Source organism: Bacillus rossius, chromosome 3, assembly GCF_032445375.1.
Source record: "Bacillus rossius redtenbacheri isolate Brsri chromosome 3, Brsri_v3, whole genome shotgun sequence".
NCBI lineage: Eukaryota > Metazoa > Arthropoda > Insecta > Phasmatodea > Bacillidae > Bacillus > Bacillus rossius.
Genome location: NC_086332.1, coordinates 16,449,000 through 16,467,067, shown reverse-complemented (window position 1 = coordinate 16,467,067; position 18,068 = coordinate 16,449,000). Strand labels below are relative to the sequence as shown.

The window sequence follows — 18,068 nt, the reverse complement described above, 5'->3', positions numbered from 1 at the left end:
TTTATCATCATCTTTTCTTAGGATGACTTTTTTTTTTGTTTGGTGCATTCAGTCTAGTTCTCATATTCCAAAGCAATGTAATTATCTCTTTCTTGCAGCAAGAATAATTCAAAAAATATTGAGGCAAATATTGATGCTTCTGAGGAATATACATTATTAGATTTTATAATTCAAATTTAGTAGTGAGAAATAAAGTATTTGGTCATTGGTTACTATAAGTTAACTAAAAAGGATAGGATGCCATTCATAACTTAAACTTGTCACAATTGATGACAGTAGCTTTCATTCTTGATTCTGGAATGTGTTAATTCTTCATTTTCCGTCATGTTACATTTTTTGCAATGTTTCTTTCTATTCTCACTTCTTGGATTGTGGAGTTGGCATTTCATTTCAAATTAATTCACAACTAATAATGACCACATTTGTTTTGTTTTAAAGCATAAGAATTGAAGTGGTTCTGTACGTTCTGATTAATAGTGTCAATGTTGTTTTGCAGTAGCATCATTAAAGATCAGCATATTATTCACTACAATCATCCTCACAGTATGAGCAGTATTTGCTCATGATAATCTGTGTTAGTGGCATATCAATTTTTTTTTTGGTTTGATTCTTACACTTCTGAGCATGCTATTGTGTGATGAAAATATGACATATACTAGTATAGCATGCAGATAAAATGCTCTAGATATATAATGAAAATAGCATCAGTTTAGTTTGATGATATCTCCAAAGACTTTGATAAATGTCATTAATTATCATGATTGTGAGATGTGTTTTCCTCTCATTTGTAAACACTTCAGATAGGTAATTTAATACATTCATTTGCTCTGAGTATTGCATTGCATTACATTAGGTACATTAACATATTTAATCAATATCTGAAACCAAATTTTCACAATAAAAATTAGTCCATCTAAGGTTCTGTCAGAGGAGTGATTGTGTGAGGTGAAGTGTTGAAGTTAATTCTTCATGGCCTATATCAAGCACACACGGCCTTATATCTTAATAGTTTGCACGTCCAGGAAACACACAAAATTTTTTCATGGAATTAACACTAGTGACAATAATTATTTACTAATCAAACAAGAGCCATTTTAACAAGGCTTCTTTCAAGTATTATATATATGTATAGCTTACATGATGATTAACAATGTCAAAATGCTTTTAAGAGTATTGCATGCAGGTATAACTGGTGAATGTTTTTTAAATGATATTACTATGACTGTCTCGAGCAGAAGTAAAGAGAGATTTCGGAATAATAAACCAAATCATGAAATCTCTCATGTACATTTGAGCTCAACTATGCAAGCCTCTTAAAGATTCTGGGCTCTCCAGCCCTGATAGCCCAATTCACAATGAGTTGTGTTTATCATGGTCGTGCGGTGTGACTACTTCAGGCAATGCTGGTGCGATTGGATTCATGACACACATCTACAGTGGATTGCCGTCGCCTTCTGTGGTTCGGGCATGAAAGGACAACACATCATCCTGTCCTGAATCTTGAGGAGATTTTTCTGCTTGGTAAAATCTGGGGACTGAACCCAGAACCTTTGGTCCATTGGTCGGACTTTATGTTAGTACATGCAGAAATATGTCATGTACTTATATGCCAAAAATTAAACAGTATGTCTTTTTTAGGAATCCTACATGAATTACAAATTACATTTCATATGCTCTTAAATAAAATTGAGGAAGAAATTTACCTAAAGTATCAATACATAATATATGATATATATGTTAAAATTTTAAAATTATGTTAAAGTTTTTTACATTTGAATTTTTTTTTATTTTTTGAAGCAATAGCAAAATTTCTCAACCTTTTTTGTAGTAAATATAAGTTGTCCCATTTAAAATTTTGACAAAAGTTTTGGATTGTTTTTCTATATGTTGCTGTAGTGAAGAAAGTTGGTCATTTAAATTTTTCTTTGTATAATGCTATTTTTTTTTTAATAATATATGTACTTATAATTGTTAGTTTTGTGTAATGTGTTAACTAACATACATTAATCTAGTTCAATGAGTAGTTTTTAATCATCCTTTTTTTTTGAAACTATTTTGTAGCAATGTATGTATAAATGATACATATTTAATGTAACAATTATTGGGAAGTAAATTTATAATAAATACTTATGTCCTCCAAAATGAATTTACTATCAGAACTTGTACTTATGCGGTAGTCTACAATTTAATGTTATTTTCAAAATTGTCAACTTTTATTTGTAATAGTAGATTTATCTTTTATTTTAATTTTCTATTTTTGCTGCATGTAAGTGAGAAGCATGGTAGCATTAGATGTGTTTTTCATTAGTAATGCATATGTAATGCTTACTGAATGAAAGATTACCATAATCTGCAAGTGTTCTCACGTGATTAGATGCAAAAAATATGTATTTGCAAAAAAAAATTAATAGTACTAAATTTGGGAAGGGTTAAAATAATTCAATAAAATTTTGTATCATTAAATAAAAAAATTTTTTCTTCAGTGTTAATTGTTGGAATTGGCATTGTTTGTTCAACAAAATAATATTCTGTTTTAGGGAAAGAGGAAGAAAGGCAAATGTTTCAACAAATGCAAGTTTTGGCTCAAAAACAGGTGGATAACATTTTGTGGTGTAATCTTTTTAGTAATTAAATATTCACGTGTAGCGAGTATTTACAATCTTTCCTCTTTCTGACATAATTTTTCTGCCATAGTTTTTCTTTGCTGTAAAGTAGCTACCATTATTGAATGTTATTTTAATGGTTTTTTTTTCAGCAGTTTTGTTTTTGCTGCGTCCCCTGCACCGGAAACTTCTAGACCACATGTTTTGTTTGCTTGTTTATTCGTTTGTTGCCATGTCCTGTCCTATCATTCTTTTTTTTAGGCTCCCTACAGCCATGTGACAGGGGCAAGCACCTTCAGTTGGTTGATTTTTTGTGTGTTCGCTGGGAGAAGCATATTGGAATGCCCCATCTGACGTGCAAGAAAATAATTTGCAGTATCAAGTTTAATTTTTGTAAATAGTAGTTAATTGAACGTATCATCATCTGATTATCATGCGTAGATGTGTTTTTGAATTTGCAACAATATTCATGCAATATTTCTTATTTTAAACTTAGAAACATAAAATTAATTGTACAAGCTAACCTCAAGTTGGTTTTTGTTCTAAATAGGTTTGCTTCTGAGTTTGTTCTATATGCTACACTGAGAACTAAGAACACTACTGGAAAGATTGGTTTTGAATCTGAAGGGGGAAGGGGGGGGGGGGGGGGAAGAAAAAATTAAATAAAAAAACACTGAAAACTATATAGCTTTTATTCCAGAAATTTTCAGTTTAATACGAGACACAATTTTGTGGTGAATAGCGCGAAGTCCCTGGGGGTTGTTGGGATTGGCTATGGTAAACATCAGTTGATTCTGTAGGGCGCCACCACTTGGAAGGGCATGCGGACCCGGCGGAGACTTTAATTAACAGGGTCGTGACGTTACCTGCGTGGGTGCAAGACTCTTATTTACCCTAATACTTCCTAACACTGGGCCTGGCCCGCTCTAAGCATCGGGCACTCTTATTTACTGCTTAAAGCAATATGCTTACAGTGGGCTCTTTAAGCATCCCACACGCCTCAGCTTTGTGTCATCGAACACGTGGCCATTCAAAAGATACAGTATGTTAACTGGAAAGATTGGTTTTATTGGTCACAGCTCTCGTACAATATTAAGTTAAGTTAGAATACATTTAAAACTATTTGAAATGGCTCATGGACTAAGTAAGCGGTTGCGGTTTTAAATTAAAAAGTCTATAAAATGGGAATGAAATATTTCTGATAAACAGTCCACCACCCAAAGAAGGCCCGGGGGAAAAACAAAAATATTTTTGAACATGGAGACCGGCGGATCCCAACGAATCGGTGACGTAAAAGTTGAAGTCCTCAGGGTCTGTTGAGCATCCTACCTTGGGTGGTGATCTCAAGAGACTATGCTGGCGCAGTGCACAGTAGCTGCTGGAAGGCGTCTGGCCGCTGAACTAGATGACCATTAGATCAATTTAAAAACTGTACCGAAGGCGAAGCAAAATAAACACTTCAATAAAATCCTTACAACCAAACAGACGCTCTTTTGCAGTAATATTATTTAGTTAAGTTATTATTTCAATTTAGCAGTTTGTAAAATGTATTTCAGAACAGGGTGCGTTCCGAAACCCACGTGCTCCGTCAACGTTTCAGCAGCTGCAACACTTGGGGCATTGAATGAAAAGTTGACAATAGTAAATGTAATTGAAACAAGTTACCGGACTGTGGAACTGTATGAGATTTAAGCACTGGGGAGTTACTTTTGGCGGGTAACATTGGGCTGGCAGAAGAGGCGTAGTTCCTGATCGACACAAGCCATAATATTGAAATGCAAGTCTATACATTGCATTGCACCTAAATGAAAACCATAACACAAAATGTAAAGAAATACACCTGAATTACCTTATTTGGTCTATTAAAATGTACAATTTATAATCCTTCAATGTATTTAGAAGATAAATGCGTATATACTATGCATAATAATTTATTTAGTTTTTAGTGTATTATCTTTTTTATGTATACTGGAAAAGTACAAAGTAAAAAAGTTTTAGTTAAAAATTGAATTAATATAAATATAAATTTAAATAAAACAGTCAATATCTGATACATCACAAGGAAATGCAGAAGTAAATTGGACTTCCAACATTGCTAATTGATGTTTTTTAAAATTCATATTAACATTATTATAATAATAAAACAGTGAAAAAAGTAAAATTAAAATTCGAGAACATGTCAGTACCAAAAAAAAAAAATCTCAACCACACATTCATTCAATTTTTTTCCCTATGCTAAAAAGTTATGAAATTTTAATAGCTTCAGTAACATGGAGTCTTTTTTTGATAAATAAATTATAATATATACCAAGTTTAATTAATTGAATAAATTTATACAGGAAATGAGTGACATGTAACTTACTATATTTTTAAAAATAAAAATTAAACATTAAAATTTTTAAGTTTTGTACAATAAATTTTTCCAAAATATAAAAATTCAAATTTTGGCTCTATGATAATGCTTTTTTTATTTATGTACACACAACAAACAGTGATGAAAGACAGAAGCAGTTTGTTTTTGCCACAATCTCTCTCGACTTACCATTTTATGGATGTATTTTTGCCTGCCACTCAACCTCAAGTAGTCGTAACATCTAACACCTGTCATGATTATTGAGCAGACCAAAGTTTCTGGTTTATGAAACTGTGAACAACACTTGGTTGTAACGGATGTCATAAAAACTATATTTAAATTGTGGGGACTTATTATCATCTCTGACATTATATATCTTACTCTGGTTTTTTGGTATACAAGCATAGTACAGTCGTATAATCAACTGTTTCTAAGTTATGTGCTGCAATAATGTTTCTGTGATTCATTACAATACTTCATCATTAGCTTGTCATTAAGTTACCTAAAAGTGTTTCAAATGTCTAAGCGTATTGTGGTTAGGAGCCTGGACTCCATTTCTCACTTTTATCATCTCAGGAGCTGTGATACGCATAATAGATTTTATTTTAGTTCAACATGAATATAATTTTTTTTTGCTCTTGTGCATAATTTTATGTGAGTAATATTGTCACAAATATCTGAAAAATTAGTTTAGTCTATTAAAATTTGGTTGTGTGCTATACGTGCATTTGAAAAACAGAATATGTAGGTCGACACCCTAGTTGGTATGACAATTCATTATTACCAAATATTTAAAAAAAAAAATTAAATTGCTTTTCACCAAATTTTGATGTACATATTGTTTTATTATATTTTTACAAAAATAAATTGTGTTATTTGTGCAGTTTTAGTTTGTGCAGTTAGTTGTACTACTGAGATGTTTTTAATTGTCATTACTGCCAAGTACCACAGGCTAGTTGGCAGCACCAGACACGGTGTTGCAACGGGACATTCCACCATATGCTTCTGGCAGCGTTCCGTCATTGTCACTTCCACTTGTCTTCTCTCCAGACCTGAAGCTTCTGGTAGAATGCTGCGGTGTTGATCTGAGTTTGCTAGAATGCCTGCAACCCTTCACCTGCACATCTGCTGCAAAAAAAAAAAAAAAAAGAACTCACGCACTACTTTCCTTTCATTATTTTTTTATTTGTTTTGTTTTATTTCAACTTTCTGAACCTCCTGGATACTTAGGAAGGAGCAGTAAGGATTACCGGGAGGACTCCGGCCGGAGAAAAGGGACGGAAATCAGTTCGTCACTTCCATGTTCCATGATTATTTTATTTTTTAGTTTTTGTGTTGTTTACGTTGCTTTGGATGTTTGTAGGTGGTAAAATGCTAGACGAAGAGAGACTGGAGTTAGAAGCCAGACTGATTGAGAGTGAGGCTAGGATACGCCACTATGAGTCATTGTTGAGAGAGCGGGACCTGGAGGTCTCAAAGGGCAAGCGAGTGAGTACCACCTTCTCGGTGGAAGCTTACAAAAAAAAAACAGACTGGTTCAGAAACCACTTGTCACTTACCTTTATATCGCTGTGGCTGATTGTGATAACAGTTCTGTTTTTTTCCTTTTACATTATTTGTTTGTGGTTTCCATTAACAGTAACAGTTAACAGTCGTTTATGTACTCTTTTTTTTTTCCTCCTCTCTCAGTTAACGCTAATCATATTTCTGGTGTTGTGGGTAATATGTGGTGTCTTTGGCTGCCCCTCCTGTTATGTACATAGCTTTCCCTTACCCTGACACAGCCCTCTTAACCATCCATAACCATTGGTTGCTTAGCTTACTGTAATGTCTTAGTTCACCTGTGTGCGCCCTGCGGTCTACCTGGCCGGAGGGCGCGTTGTGTGCCTCCAAAACCAGAGTCATTATTTCAATTATGTTTCTAATTGGCTACTGTTTGTATGATTTTTATTTTATAGTTATGTATGTGCATTTGATTCTGTTGTACACAGAGTGTTTGTTTTTTAACTAAACAAATTTGTTATTGTGATATGTTTTAAGAAACATCATGGACAGGTAAATATGATTGGCAAATTAAAACTAATGTTTGTGAATGGAGTTGATTGGCTGTGAATTTGTGCAAAATTAACAACAAATGTCATAATATAATGGTTTTTATATGTATTTTAAAAATTTTATAATCCCTCATCACCTCTAGGTATTTGTAATGACATTACATTTTCTTAAGTTTTTGATCCTTCCTGAACAAAATTTTCAATGTTTTAATTTGGAGAACCCCTATTTATTCATTGTTTTATGTAGAATGATATTTTTTTTTTGCCTGTTAAAATCCTATTATTATTATTATTATTGGATTTCAGTTTTATCTATAGTTAGTTTCCAGAGTTAGTAAATTGTTAATCCATACAGTAGCCAAAAATTACTGTTTGGTTCAATCCTTGATGATTTTTGCATGCAACTATAGTTGAAAGATAATCCACTAAATATCATATAGCTAGCTAATAATCTAAATAAAAATATAAAGCTAATTGTATAATTGTATGAATTTTACTCTTGCAGAACCATAATTTTATTAGTTTTAAAATCTTTGAGATTTAAAATTATGTATTTAATAATTTTTAATTAAAAAAAAACAATAATTTCATTCCTATTTAAGTTTTAGCTAAGTTACACATATAAATGAAATAAAAGAAGCAAATAGTTTTGATTTACATACTATTTTGAAAATATCACATTTTGTTTTCACAATATAAAATAATTCTTTAGTAACTTATCTTAACATTTTAATAATAAAGAGAAAAGTCTTGATTAAAATCTTTTAAACCTAAATTTTATGTAATTTCAGTAATCACTGTCAATATCTTGCTTTTGTTATTTCAAATGTGAATTGCTTAATTTAGCTGGAAGGGTGTGGTAATTGTGTCATATGCTTGATTAAGCTGTTACATGTTAGTTTAATTTAGATTTTTTTTAACTTGCTGAAATTAATACATAATACATAAATAAATGTTGTTGCTTGCATACTAATCCATCTTTTTACTATAAACAAAAATATAACTTTTTTAGTAAATTCTAATTTTTGGTAATTTGAAATTTCCCATTCATTTCCCCTGTTCACCTTTAAAAATCTTAACACATAGTTGAGAGTTATTTATTTTTTTTTAGTTTAAATGCAAGCCTATTAAGGATTGTCCGAAGCAGTGCGATATGTACCTGGATAAGTAGATGCTAGAATGTTCTTGTTTGCATACTAATCCATCTTTTTACTATAAACAAAAATTCAACATTTTTAGTAAATTCTAATTTTTGGTAATTTGAAATTTCCCATTCATTTCCCCTGTTCACCTTTAAAAACCTTAACACATAAATGAGAGTTATTTTTTTAGTTTAAATGCAAGCCTATTAAGGATTGTCCGAAGCAGTGCGATATGTACATACCTGAATAAGTAGATGCTAGATCCTGATTGAACTTTGTTGATCCAGTTTGTGTTTCATTTCTTTTTTCATTTTGTTTGCTTGGTAACCGCAGGAGCTAAAGGCCACCAATGAGACTCTTAGAGCCCTGCAGATGCAGTTAGAGAAAGCGTTGCACACCCAAAATTCCACCGTCGGCCCCTGTAACAGTACCTTGACCGCCATTCTGGAAACAAAGGACGCTCGCATTGCAACGCTGGAGAAGGAGGTTGCGCTCTTGGAGCAAGAGCTGGATAGGATCCGCTCCGCGTGTGAATATGCGAGCTGCCGTATACCTTCTCCCATGCCTGAGCCGCAGGACCATAAGCACGATTATGGCTATAAGCGGCAAGTAAGTTGGCGCAGACGGACCACGCTACGCTTGTCTACCTATACATACCTCTCTATCTCTTATAGTCTCCTGTCAACACACGGGTTAGCCATACTTTCTCTCCTTGAAAGGAGAGGTTTGTTTGCTTTGTTTGATTTGCTTTTCATTTCAGTTTCAACTGAATTTATCACCATAAATTGAACCAAATTTCAATATAATTTTTTTTTCAGTTTCAGTGTTTGTTTTTTTTTTTTTTTTTTTTTTTTTTTGAGTTTTGGATTTGGAGTGGACAGAGCTAAAGAGAATGGGAACTGCTGAGCTACCGCATCTTGTAGCCTGAAACTGGTGTGATCTTTATTTGTTCTCCCATTCAGTTTCGAGTGACAGTTTGCAATAAAAGGGACTTTGGAAAATTCAATCATCTTTTCTTACTGTAGACAAACGAGAACTTAATGGGTATCTTTTCATTTACGTTTCTAGTAATAGGAAAATACGTCTTTAAATCAAGTGCTTGCCTTCTTCTTCCACCAAGTTTTTTTAAAAATAAATATGAGAATATATTATACTAAATCATCACGTATTTAATTTCTAAGAACTTACTTTAAAATGTTACAGAATATAATAATACTTATAAGTTCTAGTTTTTTCAACAAATAATTTTTGTGTAACTCTGAAAATATATTATTGCTTCTGAATTTAAACTTAAATTACAATTAAAGTAGTAGCCACACAGTTGAATATATTGAGATATTATTTAAATGTCAAAACAAAACACAGTTTTATTACTTTCTTAATTTGTATCAATATTATACCAGTTTTTGTACCAGAGTTAAATAACATGAGTTTGTTAGGAAATGTTTTTGAAAAGCATATTTGAACTGAAGAAACAAAACTCCAGTAATCTGTAAATTTTTATTTAGAATTAATCTAATATATTGAAATAAAATTACCAAAGTGAAATCCCCAAAAGTTCTTTTTGTTTCGTAAATATGTAATTTAGTATATTTTAAAATAAATTTCAAAAATTTTTGTTTTTAGACATCTTTTTGCCATAACAAAATAGATTTTTTGTCAAATACTCTAGAAAGATAACAGTATACAGTACAATCTGTTATTCAGTTATCCCTTTTATGGATGCAAGACCATAATTGAAGCAGTTTCGACCCTTTAAATGACTCAGTTGCATAAAAATAGTTCATTTTTACAACTAGGTGTATGTGCAAAAATATGAAAAGTTTTTTACTTACAAAATAGTGCAAGTATTAATGAAATTAAATTTAATAGGTTGAAATATATTGTGCAAATTGGTACCTAACCATATGCCAATACAACAACCATTAGTTCAAAATTAGTATTAAAAAATGAGGGCATTAGGTATGTTCAAGTTTGGTAATGAAATGATCCAATAAGCAGATTTCTTCTGGTCAAAATTATATACAAAAAGTGAAGATACAAATACTGATTGAAAAAAAAAATTGATTCTAGAACTGCACCCATGCATAACTCAGACTTAGTTCTGGGTTTGACTGTTTATAAGAAAAAGACACTTATGTTTGTAATGTAGGTAACAGTAATATTTTAACTCTTAGGGAAATTCCTGTTAACTTTGTCCTCTGGAAGTACAGATATAAGTTCTTCTTTAGGTTCCGTCTCACACACCATTTTAGTTATTTCATTTTCTTGTAATTACTATTATTTTTTTTTAGTCAGATATTTACTAAGCATTTATCTGATAGTAGTAAAAAAATCACACAAGTTTTAACAATCATTTTGATAAATATCTGGTGACAAAATCTGCAACTAAACAACTTCTAGATAACTATTGTGATAATTAATAGACAAGTAATAACAATAAATTGAAACAATTAATGTGGTGTGTATGACCGGGCCTTAACATGAGAATTTGCAGAAACATAATTGTGAATAGCTTATAATACTGCACCTGAACAGCCCTTTTTTGTTTTGCATATATTTCATTCGTCAGTTTTAATTTTAAAAAAAATAGCTCAAATCTTAGCTGAAGTGAAATTTCATGAATTACGGAGTGTAAAATTCAGTGAAAATAATGATTGGATTCAATATCATATCTTTGCAAGTGCTGAACGGTTTCATTTTACCTACCTATGTGGAAATAAGATAGGATAATGAAGTCAAATTGTTCTTTGGTCCTTTTTGTTACACACTGTGACGAAGGTTAATGTTATGCTTTAAGTTTCTCCTGCCCGTGCAGTTCACGTCCACCCCTGCGACGCCCGTGGTTGCACCTCACGGCTTCTAGTTGGTGTGTCTTGCCTAGTTTTGGCCTCTCTGTCTCTCTCTCTTTCTCTGGAGTGTCTTGACATTTTGCCACCTTGACGGACTGTCTTTCCCCTACAACGACCTCTAGCCCTCTGCTACCTGCGTTGCCAGTCTATATGTGTGTGTGCGTGTTAAGTGTTTCTCCACAGCCAGCATGAGCTCGGAACCACTCCCGCACCCCTTCTCATCCCTCCCTTACCGTCATCCCCCGCGTCTTCGACTGTCGTGCACTCTCCCTTCTTCGAGCTGCAAGCAGCGTTGTCCACATAGCTGTAGTCTAGTCGCATGGTGACCTAGACTAGATCACACGCCCTACCTGCTCCCAAGGCTTCCGTGTATGCCCCGTGGGAACACCTAGCTCAACTCAGGGTTCTTATGTTTGGTCGGCATGACAAGATCAAAGCTTCTCACATTTGTGAGAATAGTATATGAACGCCAAACATGAAATTATAACATCCATGATAAGTAGATTCAACATTGTGTAAACTAGACAGCGTACAGCATGGTTAAAAATGATAGTTCTTCCAGCTAGGATGGAGGAGTGTGTATGAGTACATTGAATAATGTGGGAAGACGTGTATTACAAAAAGGTAAGCTCACTTCTATAAAACCCGAAGGTCCCAAAATTATTTCATAATGATTTTAACTTTAACTGAAAGTAAGTGAAGATGTAGGTATAACGTCTAAGTTACTTGTAGAAAAAAAAGTTTATTTGCTATGAATATTGTGGGAAGTTATTCATAACAGGTTCGTGCAGATTGATAGCTTTGTTAGAATTTGGGGGCTACAAAAGTGCAAAATTACTTTCACACGCAGATCAATTCATATGTGAAATGATACACGATATTAACGTTGTGCACGCATTCAAAACATGAGAGATGTGCAATAAAATATTTTTTTAGCGGCAGGTTTGAAAATAATATTAGAATAGTACAAGAACATTTTGAATGACTCATAGGCATCTGTGGAATAGTGATGATAGTTCCTAGTTACAGATGGGCAGTTTTATTTGATACAGTACTTGAGATTTCAAGTACATGTGTGCATATTTCATAATAATTTCACATTATTTGGTGCTAGACAGTATATCTAGGAGTAATCCCTTTTTTATTACAGCCTTTAACATAGCATTTCACAGCACCTAGATTTTAGATCGAATGCTGTTGCTTATAGTGTAAGTACCGTAAGTTGTGTCAGAATGAAATACCTTTATATTAGTCCCAACAAACTCTTTTACTTTTTGATTTTGATGCTTTAAATAGATAGCCTTAGGAAGCTTCAGCTTTGCTAATGACTAATGAGTAGTAAAATTACCTGCTTAAAGCACAGTGATAAGAGCATGTTGTTTAGTGACTTACTTAGTAGTTAGTTAGACAGATCACTCTGAGAATTGCACTTTGGTGCATTTTTCTGCATGTCAGGTGGTCTCTTTGGTGCGTGAGTAGATTAAAAATAAATAAATGGTGTTGTTGTGTTATTTCGATAGTGTTTATCTCGTAACTACATTCACGTGCTGTTGTGTACATTGCTATCAAGTGGTGACACATGTGTGTAAAGCTGTGCGATGTGTATGTGTGTTTTAAACGACACAGGAGTATTGGTGCTGGCGGACTTCGCAGTGCCAGGTACAGTCATTGGTTCCCTAAAAGTTTGTCGTGGTGGCACCAAGTTATTGCATAACTCACACCTTATTTGTATCTCTTAGGGGCATTGTGTGTGCACCGTATCATGACATAATCTCTGTGGTTGCAACGTAGTTAAAAGCCTTAGTTCAATTGGTGGAAAAATTAATGCAGTATTAAAAAATATAATTTAATTAATTTTCAGTGGTGTTTTAGATAAAAATAAACAGGTACATACAACGTTTTCTCTTAAAGTTAGGCTATGTAAGTATAGTATAAATATTGATAAAGTTACCTAATATTACTTGCAAATGTTTCATTTTTAACTGTTATTTACACTCAACTATACTTCAGTGTAGTATCTGCTGAAAGTGCATTGTAACAGAGGCTTTGACTTTAAGCTCTACTTCCAGTGATCACCAGGAGTGGTACATACAGGAAGTGAAATAAATTGCAGAATTCTGTTTGTTCTAGTGTTAATCAGACTGTAAATAATTTAGAAATGTATATAAATAAATTTAAAGTAAAGTATAATTACCAAGATCATCATCGCCACTCCATGTCAATTCACTTCTAACTCAAGTCATTCTCCTATAAGTGCAACTAATCCAGAATTATGTATTACTGTTCTGTATTCTGCACATTTTTCAGCATAAATATTGTTGTTTAGCTTGAAATATTTTACTGCATTCTATAACACTGAACACACATAGTTAACTTGCACAGTTTGGGCACTATTGTAACATTTGTTTGTATGTTTTGTGAGTTTCACTTATTTAATCATGTAACAATTTAACATTCTTAAAGTATGCGTTGCAGTTGAAAATATGTGTCAATCATTTTTAGTGCAAGTTGATTTTATCATTACTTTTTTTTCAGGGCAAGTAAATAAAATTCTTTTCAATAATCAATTAACTTATTCATAAAAATTATTTTAGCTGGTGTCATGTTATGTTTAAATGGATGTAATGAATGTTCAGTCCTTGCAAAATGTTATGCCCTGTCACTTTTGATTTGTATTAGACGGAAATATTTTTCTTGTATTTCCTCGCACAATAGTTGTCCTCATGTGTCGGCAGTACCCTTTGTTTTCATGCTGTGTGTGTGTGTTTTTTCATGTAAACTTTGCACATGACTGGACTAGGTTCTCTTTATTCCATCACAAATTGATACCTGCCTGGTTATTTCATCAATATGCTTTTACTGTATCAACTATTGTAAATAATCTATGGTTAGAGGATATGAGAAAGAAAAATAACACAAGCTTTAAGGTATATTTAAATCTGTGTGAGGGGGCAGAAACTTATATGACTATGTAGGTGCTTGCTAACAAGCAATTTTCTCACAACGGTTTTTCAAACCACAAGTCCTTTTTTTTTTTTTTTTTTTTTTTTCCGAAAGTAAGCTCAGGCTCTTCAGTTAAATCTACTCATGAAAGGTATTTAATCATGCATTCTACGGTTTGGAACATTCTCTAAATCCATCTCCAATCGAGCCGCTCGCGTTCAGTTTTTGCGTGTGGATTATTATGGCTGTTGATTTTGACCGCCAGGTTGCATTACTGCGCTGCTGGCGTTTTTTTAGTTCACTCAGCTGTCAGTTTTCATTTCGGTACGGTGGTTCTACTTTTATAGTATACTTTTATAGCATACTAGTATACTTTTATACAGGGGCGCAACAACTAAATTTCCAAATGGGGGGCAATATACGTTTTTATAAAGAATCAAATCATCGATCCCCCCCCCCCCTCCCTATTGAAGCGGGGGGTCGGGGGGTCCTCCCCCGGGAAAATTTGTATTTCAAGGTGGAAAATGATGCTATTTAAGCAGTTTTATCATCTAAAAATTGATTACACAGCACTTTATTTGCTCCCGTTTGCCCCCACTTCAAGGTTTCAAAAGGGGGGGGGGGGGGGGCAAAATACCCTTCCCCCCTGTTGTTGCGCCCCTGCTTTTATACTTTTATACTTTCACGTTTTCACACTTTGTGTTCCAGTTAAAACTAAGTATGTTGCCGTTGGTTAATCCGGCCAACTCGCTAATGCAGTCGTGGTCTCGGGCATGCCGAACTGAAGAAGCGTAAAGGGGTAGTGGGGTGTGAAGTGTAGTTTCTGCCCCCTGCCACCCTGGTTCTGTACAGTGTGTGTACAGTGCGTGTTGCGTGAGCTCACGAGCCGCGGCCCTGTCCCCCCGCGCGCAGCTGGAGGAGTTCCGCGCGGAGATCCAGCGCCGCGACCAGGAGATCCTGGCCATGAGCGCCAAGATGAAGACCCTGGAGGAGCAGCACCAGGACTACCAGCGCCACATCGCCGTGCTGAAGGAGTCGCTGTGCGCCAAGGAGGAGCACTACAACATGCTGCAGGCCGACGTGAGTGGCTGCCGCGTTCCGCACCCGTCTTGGTCTAGAACTGGAAAAAGAAATGAAGAGTAAAGATTCACGTTGTCTATAAAATTGCAATTATCTTTGAAAGATTTGTGCACTGGATTGCATGACTTCATGTAAGCTTTTGGACATACGCCACTGCTAAGCACATGTATGTCTGTAGAAGAAAACTACAAAAAACACAAAAGACAAAAACACAAATTAAGCAAAAAATTGCTGTTGTCAACAGGATATAAACACCACATAATATTCCATAACAGGAATATGGTCAACAAACAAAGAAAAACAAAGAAAAATGGACTAACAGAACGGAAAAAAAAAACACAAATGAAAACAGTACAAAAATATTGGGAAAAAAAATTCAGAACAACAGTTGAATCGATACAAAAACATGACAAAACGAAAAGATGAAACAAACAATATAGTTTTCTAAAACAGAAACAAGCGACGTTTCGGGAACTGCTATCAGTACCCGAAACGTCGCTTGTTTCTGTTTTAGAAAACTATTGTGTTTGTTTCATCTTTTCGTTTTGTCGTGTTTTTGTCTCGTTTCAACTGTTGTTCTGATTTTTTTTTGAGTTAAATATTTTTGTGCTGTCATCATTTGTGGTTTTTTTTCCGTTCTGTTTGTCCATTTTTCTTTGTTTTTCTTTGTTTGTTGACCATATTCCTGTTATGTAATATTATGTGGTGTTTATATCCTGTTGACAACAGAAATTTTTTGCTTAATTTGTGTTTTTGTCTTTTGTGTTTTTTGTAGTTTTCTTCTACAGACATACATGTGCTTAGCAATGGCGTATGTCCAAAAGCTTACATCAAGTTATAAAATTGCAATTGAAACAAATATTAATACGCAACTATTTAAACATTTAAAGAGCATTGGGTGGCTTTGTTCTGTTTAGTTGCATAAAGACATAAATTTCGACCAGATTGTCTCTACTAACAACCCCTGTAATCATTGAAAAACCAATTTTTGCCACCCTATTTTTGTTCCAGGTGTTTGGTCCGAAGCTTGTATGAATTACGTTTGCATTTAAAAGTTAACAGAAACATGTCTTTTTTGTGGGACGACGTTAGCGATACCATTCACAAAAAAATCGCACATAATGCAATGGTTCTGTTAGTGCACCACATGTTGGTACGCAGTACAGCCACAATATGGATGCTAAAAGTTTTTAATTTTTATACTGCATTGGCAAGTTAGCTACTTTAAGGCTTTGTTCCATTTTCTTGAAAATGAAAGATTTAATAGTTTTCCTGCAAAGTGTGTGTGTGTGTGTGTGTCTATATACGTATAGTGAAGATAAATAATGAGCCATATAAATATAAGAAATCACAAATTGGCACATGTGATTTTTTTTATAAATCCATTTTGAAAGTTTTTAAATCAATTTTAAAACAATGTATTTCAGCTACATTTTCATTTAAGTAAAACATAGTTCTTATTTAGAATAAATATTATGTTTCTCTACAAAATTATATCATTTTACACCTGTCTTCCATGGGCCACAAGCTGATTTTTCTTCTCCGTTACACCCTGTAATTGACATAGTCCACTTTTTCATATATTTTTGGTACAAATGGAGCCAGATGGAACAGGGGATCTTGGATTGAATCCCGGTCCATCTATCCTAATTTCACATGATCCTGAAATCACTCTGGGCAAATGCCGGGATGGTTCCTTACTATAGTCTATGACTGATCACTCCCCCCCCATATCCATGGAGAGTGTTGTGTGTTTGACCTGCTCTAGTGATCTCGCTGTCGACCAGGGCCGGTGCAAGGTAAATTGGCGCCCTAGGCGAAAAACCTAAATCCCCCCCCCCCCCCCCCCCCCGGGCCGGACACCCCAAAAAAAATTTTTTTGCCTCAAAATACATCACGTAAGCCAAAGATTTTGTCAACAATCAAATGTAAGCAGGCTTTTTTTTAACTTTTTACTTAGCCTATTACAAATGATAAACAGGTCACCGTGGACTTTAAATAATTACTTATATCAATATAAACATTCCAAACTGTTACAAAAATCCATTTCCATCTAGTTTCAATAATCGTTAAACATATTATATGAGCTGTTATGTGTCGTGCCGCGCCGCCCCCAGCTACTTGGCGCCCTAGGCGGTTGCCTAGTTCGCCTATATGGACGCGCCGGCCCTGCTGTCGACGACACATTACGGGCCCCGCCTACGCGGGGCACACACACGGCGTGCAGAGCTTCCGGAGTAACCACACAACTTGAACACTGCACAAGATATCCGAGTGGTGTCTGTTCACGAAAAGCACTTAAGAATACGCTGAGGACGGATGAGTAGTTCAGTTTCTGCATTTTGTTTTTAAACTGTATTTTTTAGGAGAGTAAAAATAGCTAAAGTACATGTTTTCAGAGTAATTTTTAGGTGTGAAAAACCTGGTACAAATTTTTATAAAGTGCTCAAGTAAGGGACTTGCATTACAATTTTATCTTCATTTATTCGTCATATAATGTTATGGTTGCCACTACAACCTCATAGTTGCCCCATGCGCGACAAAAAGACTGAGCACCAGTCTATAGTCTTGCATTTAGAGGAGCTAGATGTACCAGCGAGTGTTGCACCGGGTTTTTTATACTATTTTCCCCTGTGCTCTTGTTTATTTTTTATCGTGTATTGTTACGTGTGCCATGGTGTCCATTTATGTTTATTAATGTCATGGACTGTGAGAAGAGACAGGAGGAAAAAGTCTGGTATCGCAGCGGGTATATCGTTATGTTGTAAATAGTGTGTGTCCGTTGTGCTAATGTTTAGTATTTTTGGCATATGCCATCTGTACTGCTATTCAGTTGAATAAAACCGAACATGCCGCAGACCGGGCGGGCCCAGAAGCCCGGTCACGGGTGGGAGGAGAGCAGACCCCCCACATCATTCTGTGGGCCCCGTTGCTTAAAGTCATGATGCGCCCCCCTCCCCCCCCTTTTTTTTTCTAACAGAGATAAAAAAAATGTTTTTTTTTTCCTTTATGTATATTGTTTTAATTATATAATTTTTCAA

At 34.5% G+C, this 18,068-nt stretch overlaps 1 protein-coding gene across 1 annotated transcript in view; it reads left to right on the top strand.

Annotated features, from left to right (window-relative positions):
- The window catches only part of LOC134530281 (trichohyalin-like), a 289,318-nt gene that overhangs the window by 219,981 nt on the left and 51,269 nt on the right, over nt 1–18,068 (top strand). The window contains exons 4-6 of the mRNA XM_063364988.1: nt 6,320–6,444; nt 8,486–8,761; nt 14,860–15,027. Of these exons, the coding sequence (XP_063221058.1) occupies nt 6,320–6,444; nt 8,486–8,761; nt 14,860–15,027 (569 nt within the window). The remainder of the gene's footprint in view (nt 1–6,319; nt 6,445–8,485; nt 8,762–14,859; nt 15,028–18,068) is intronic.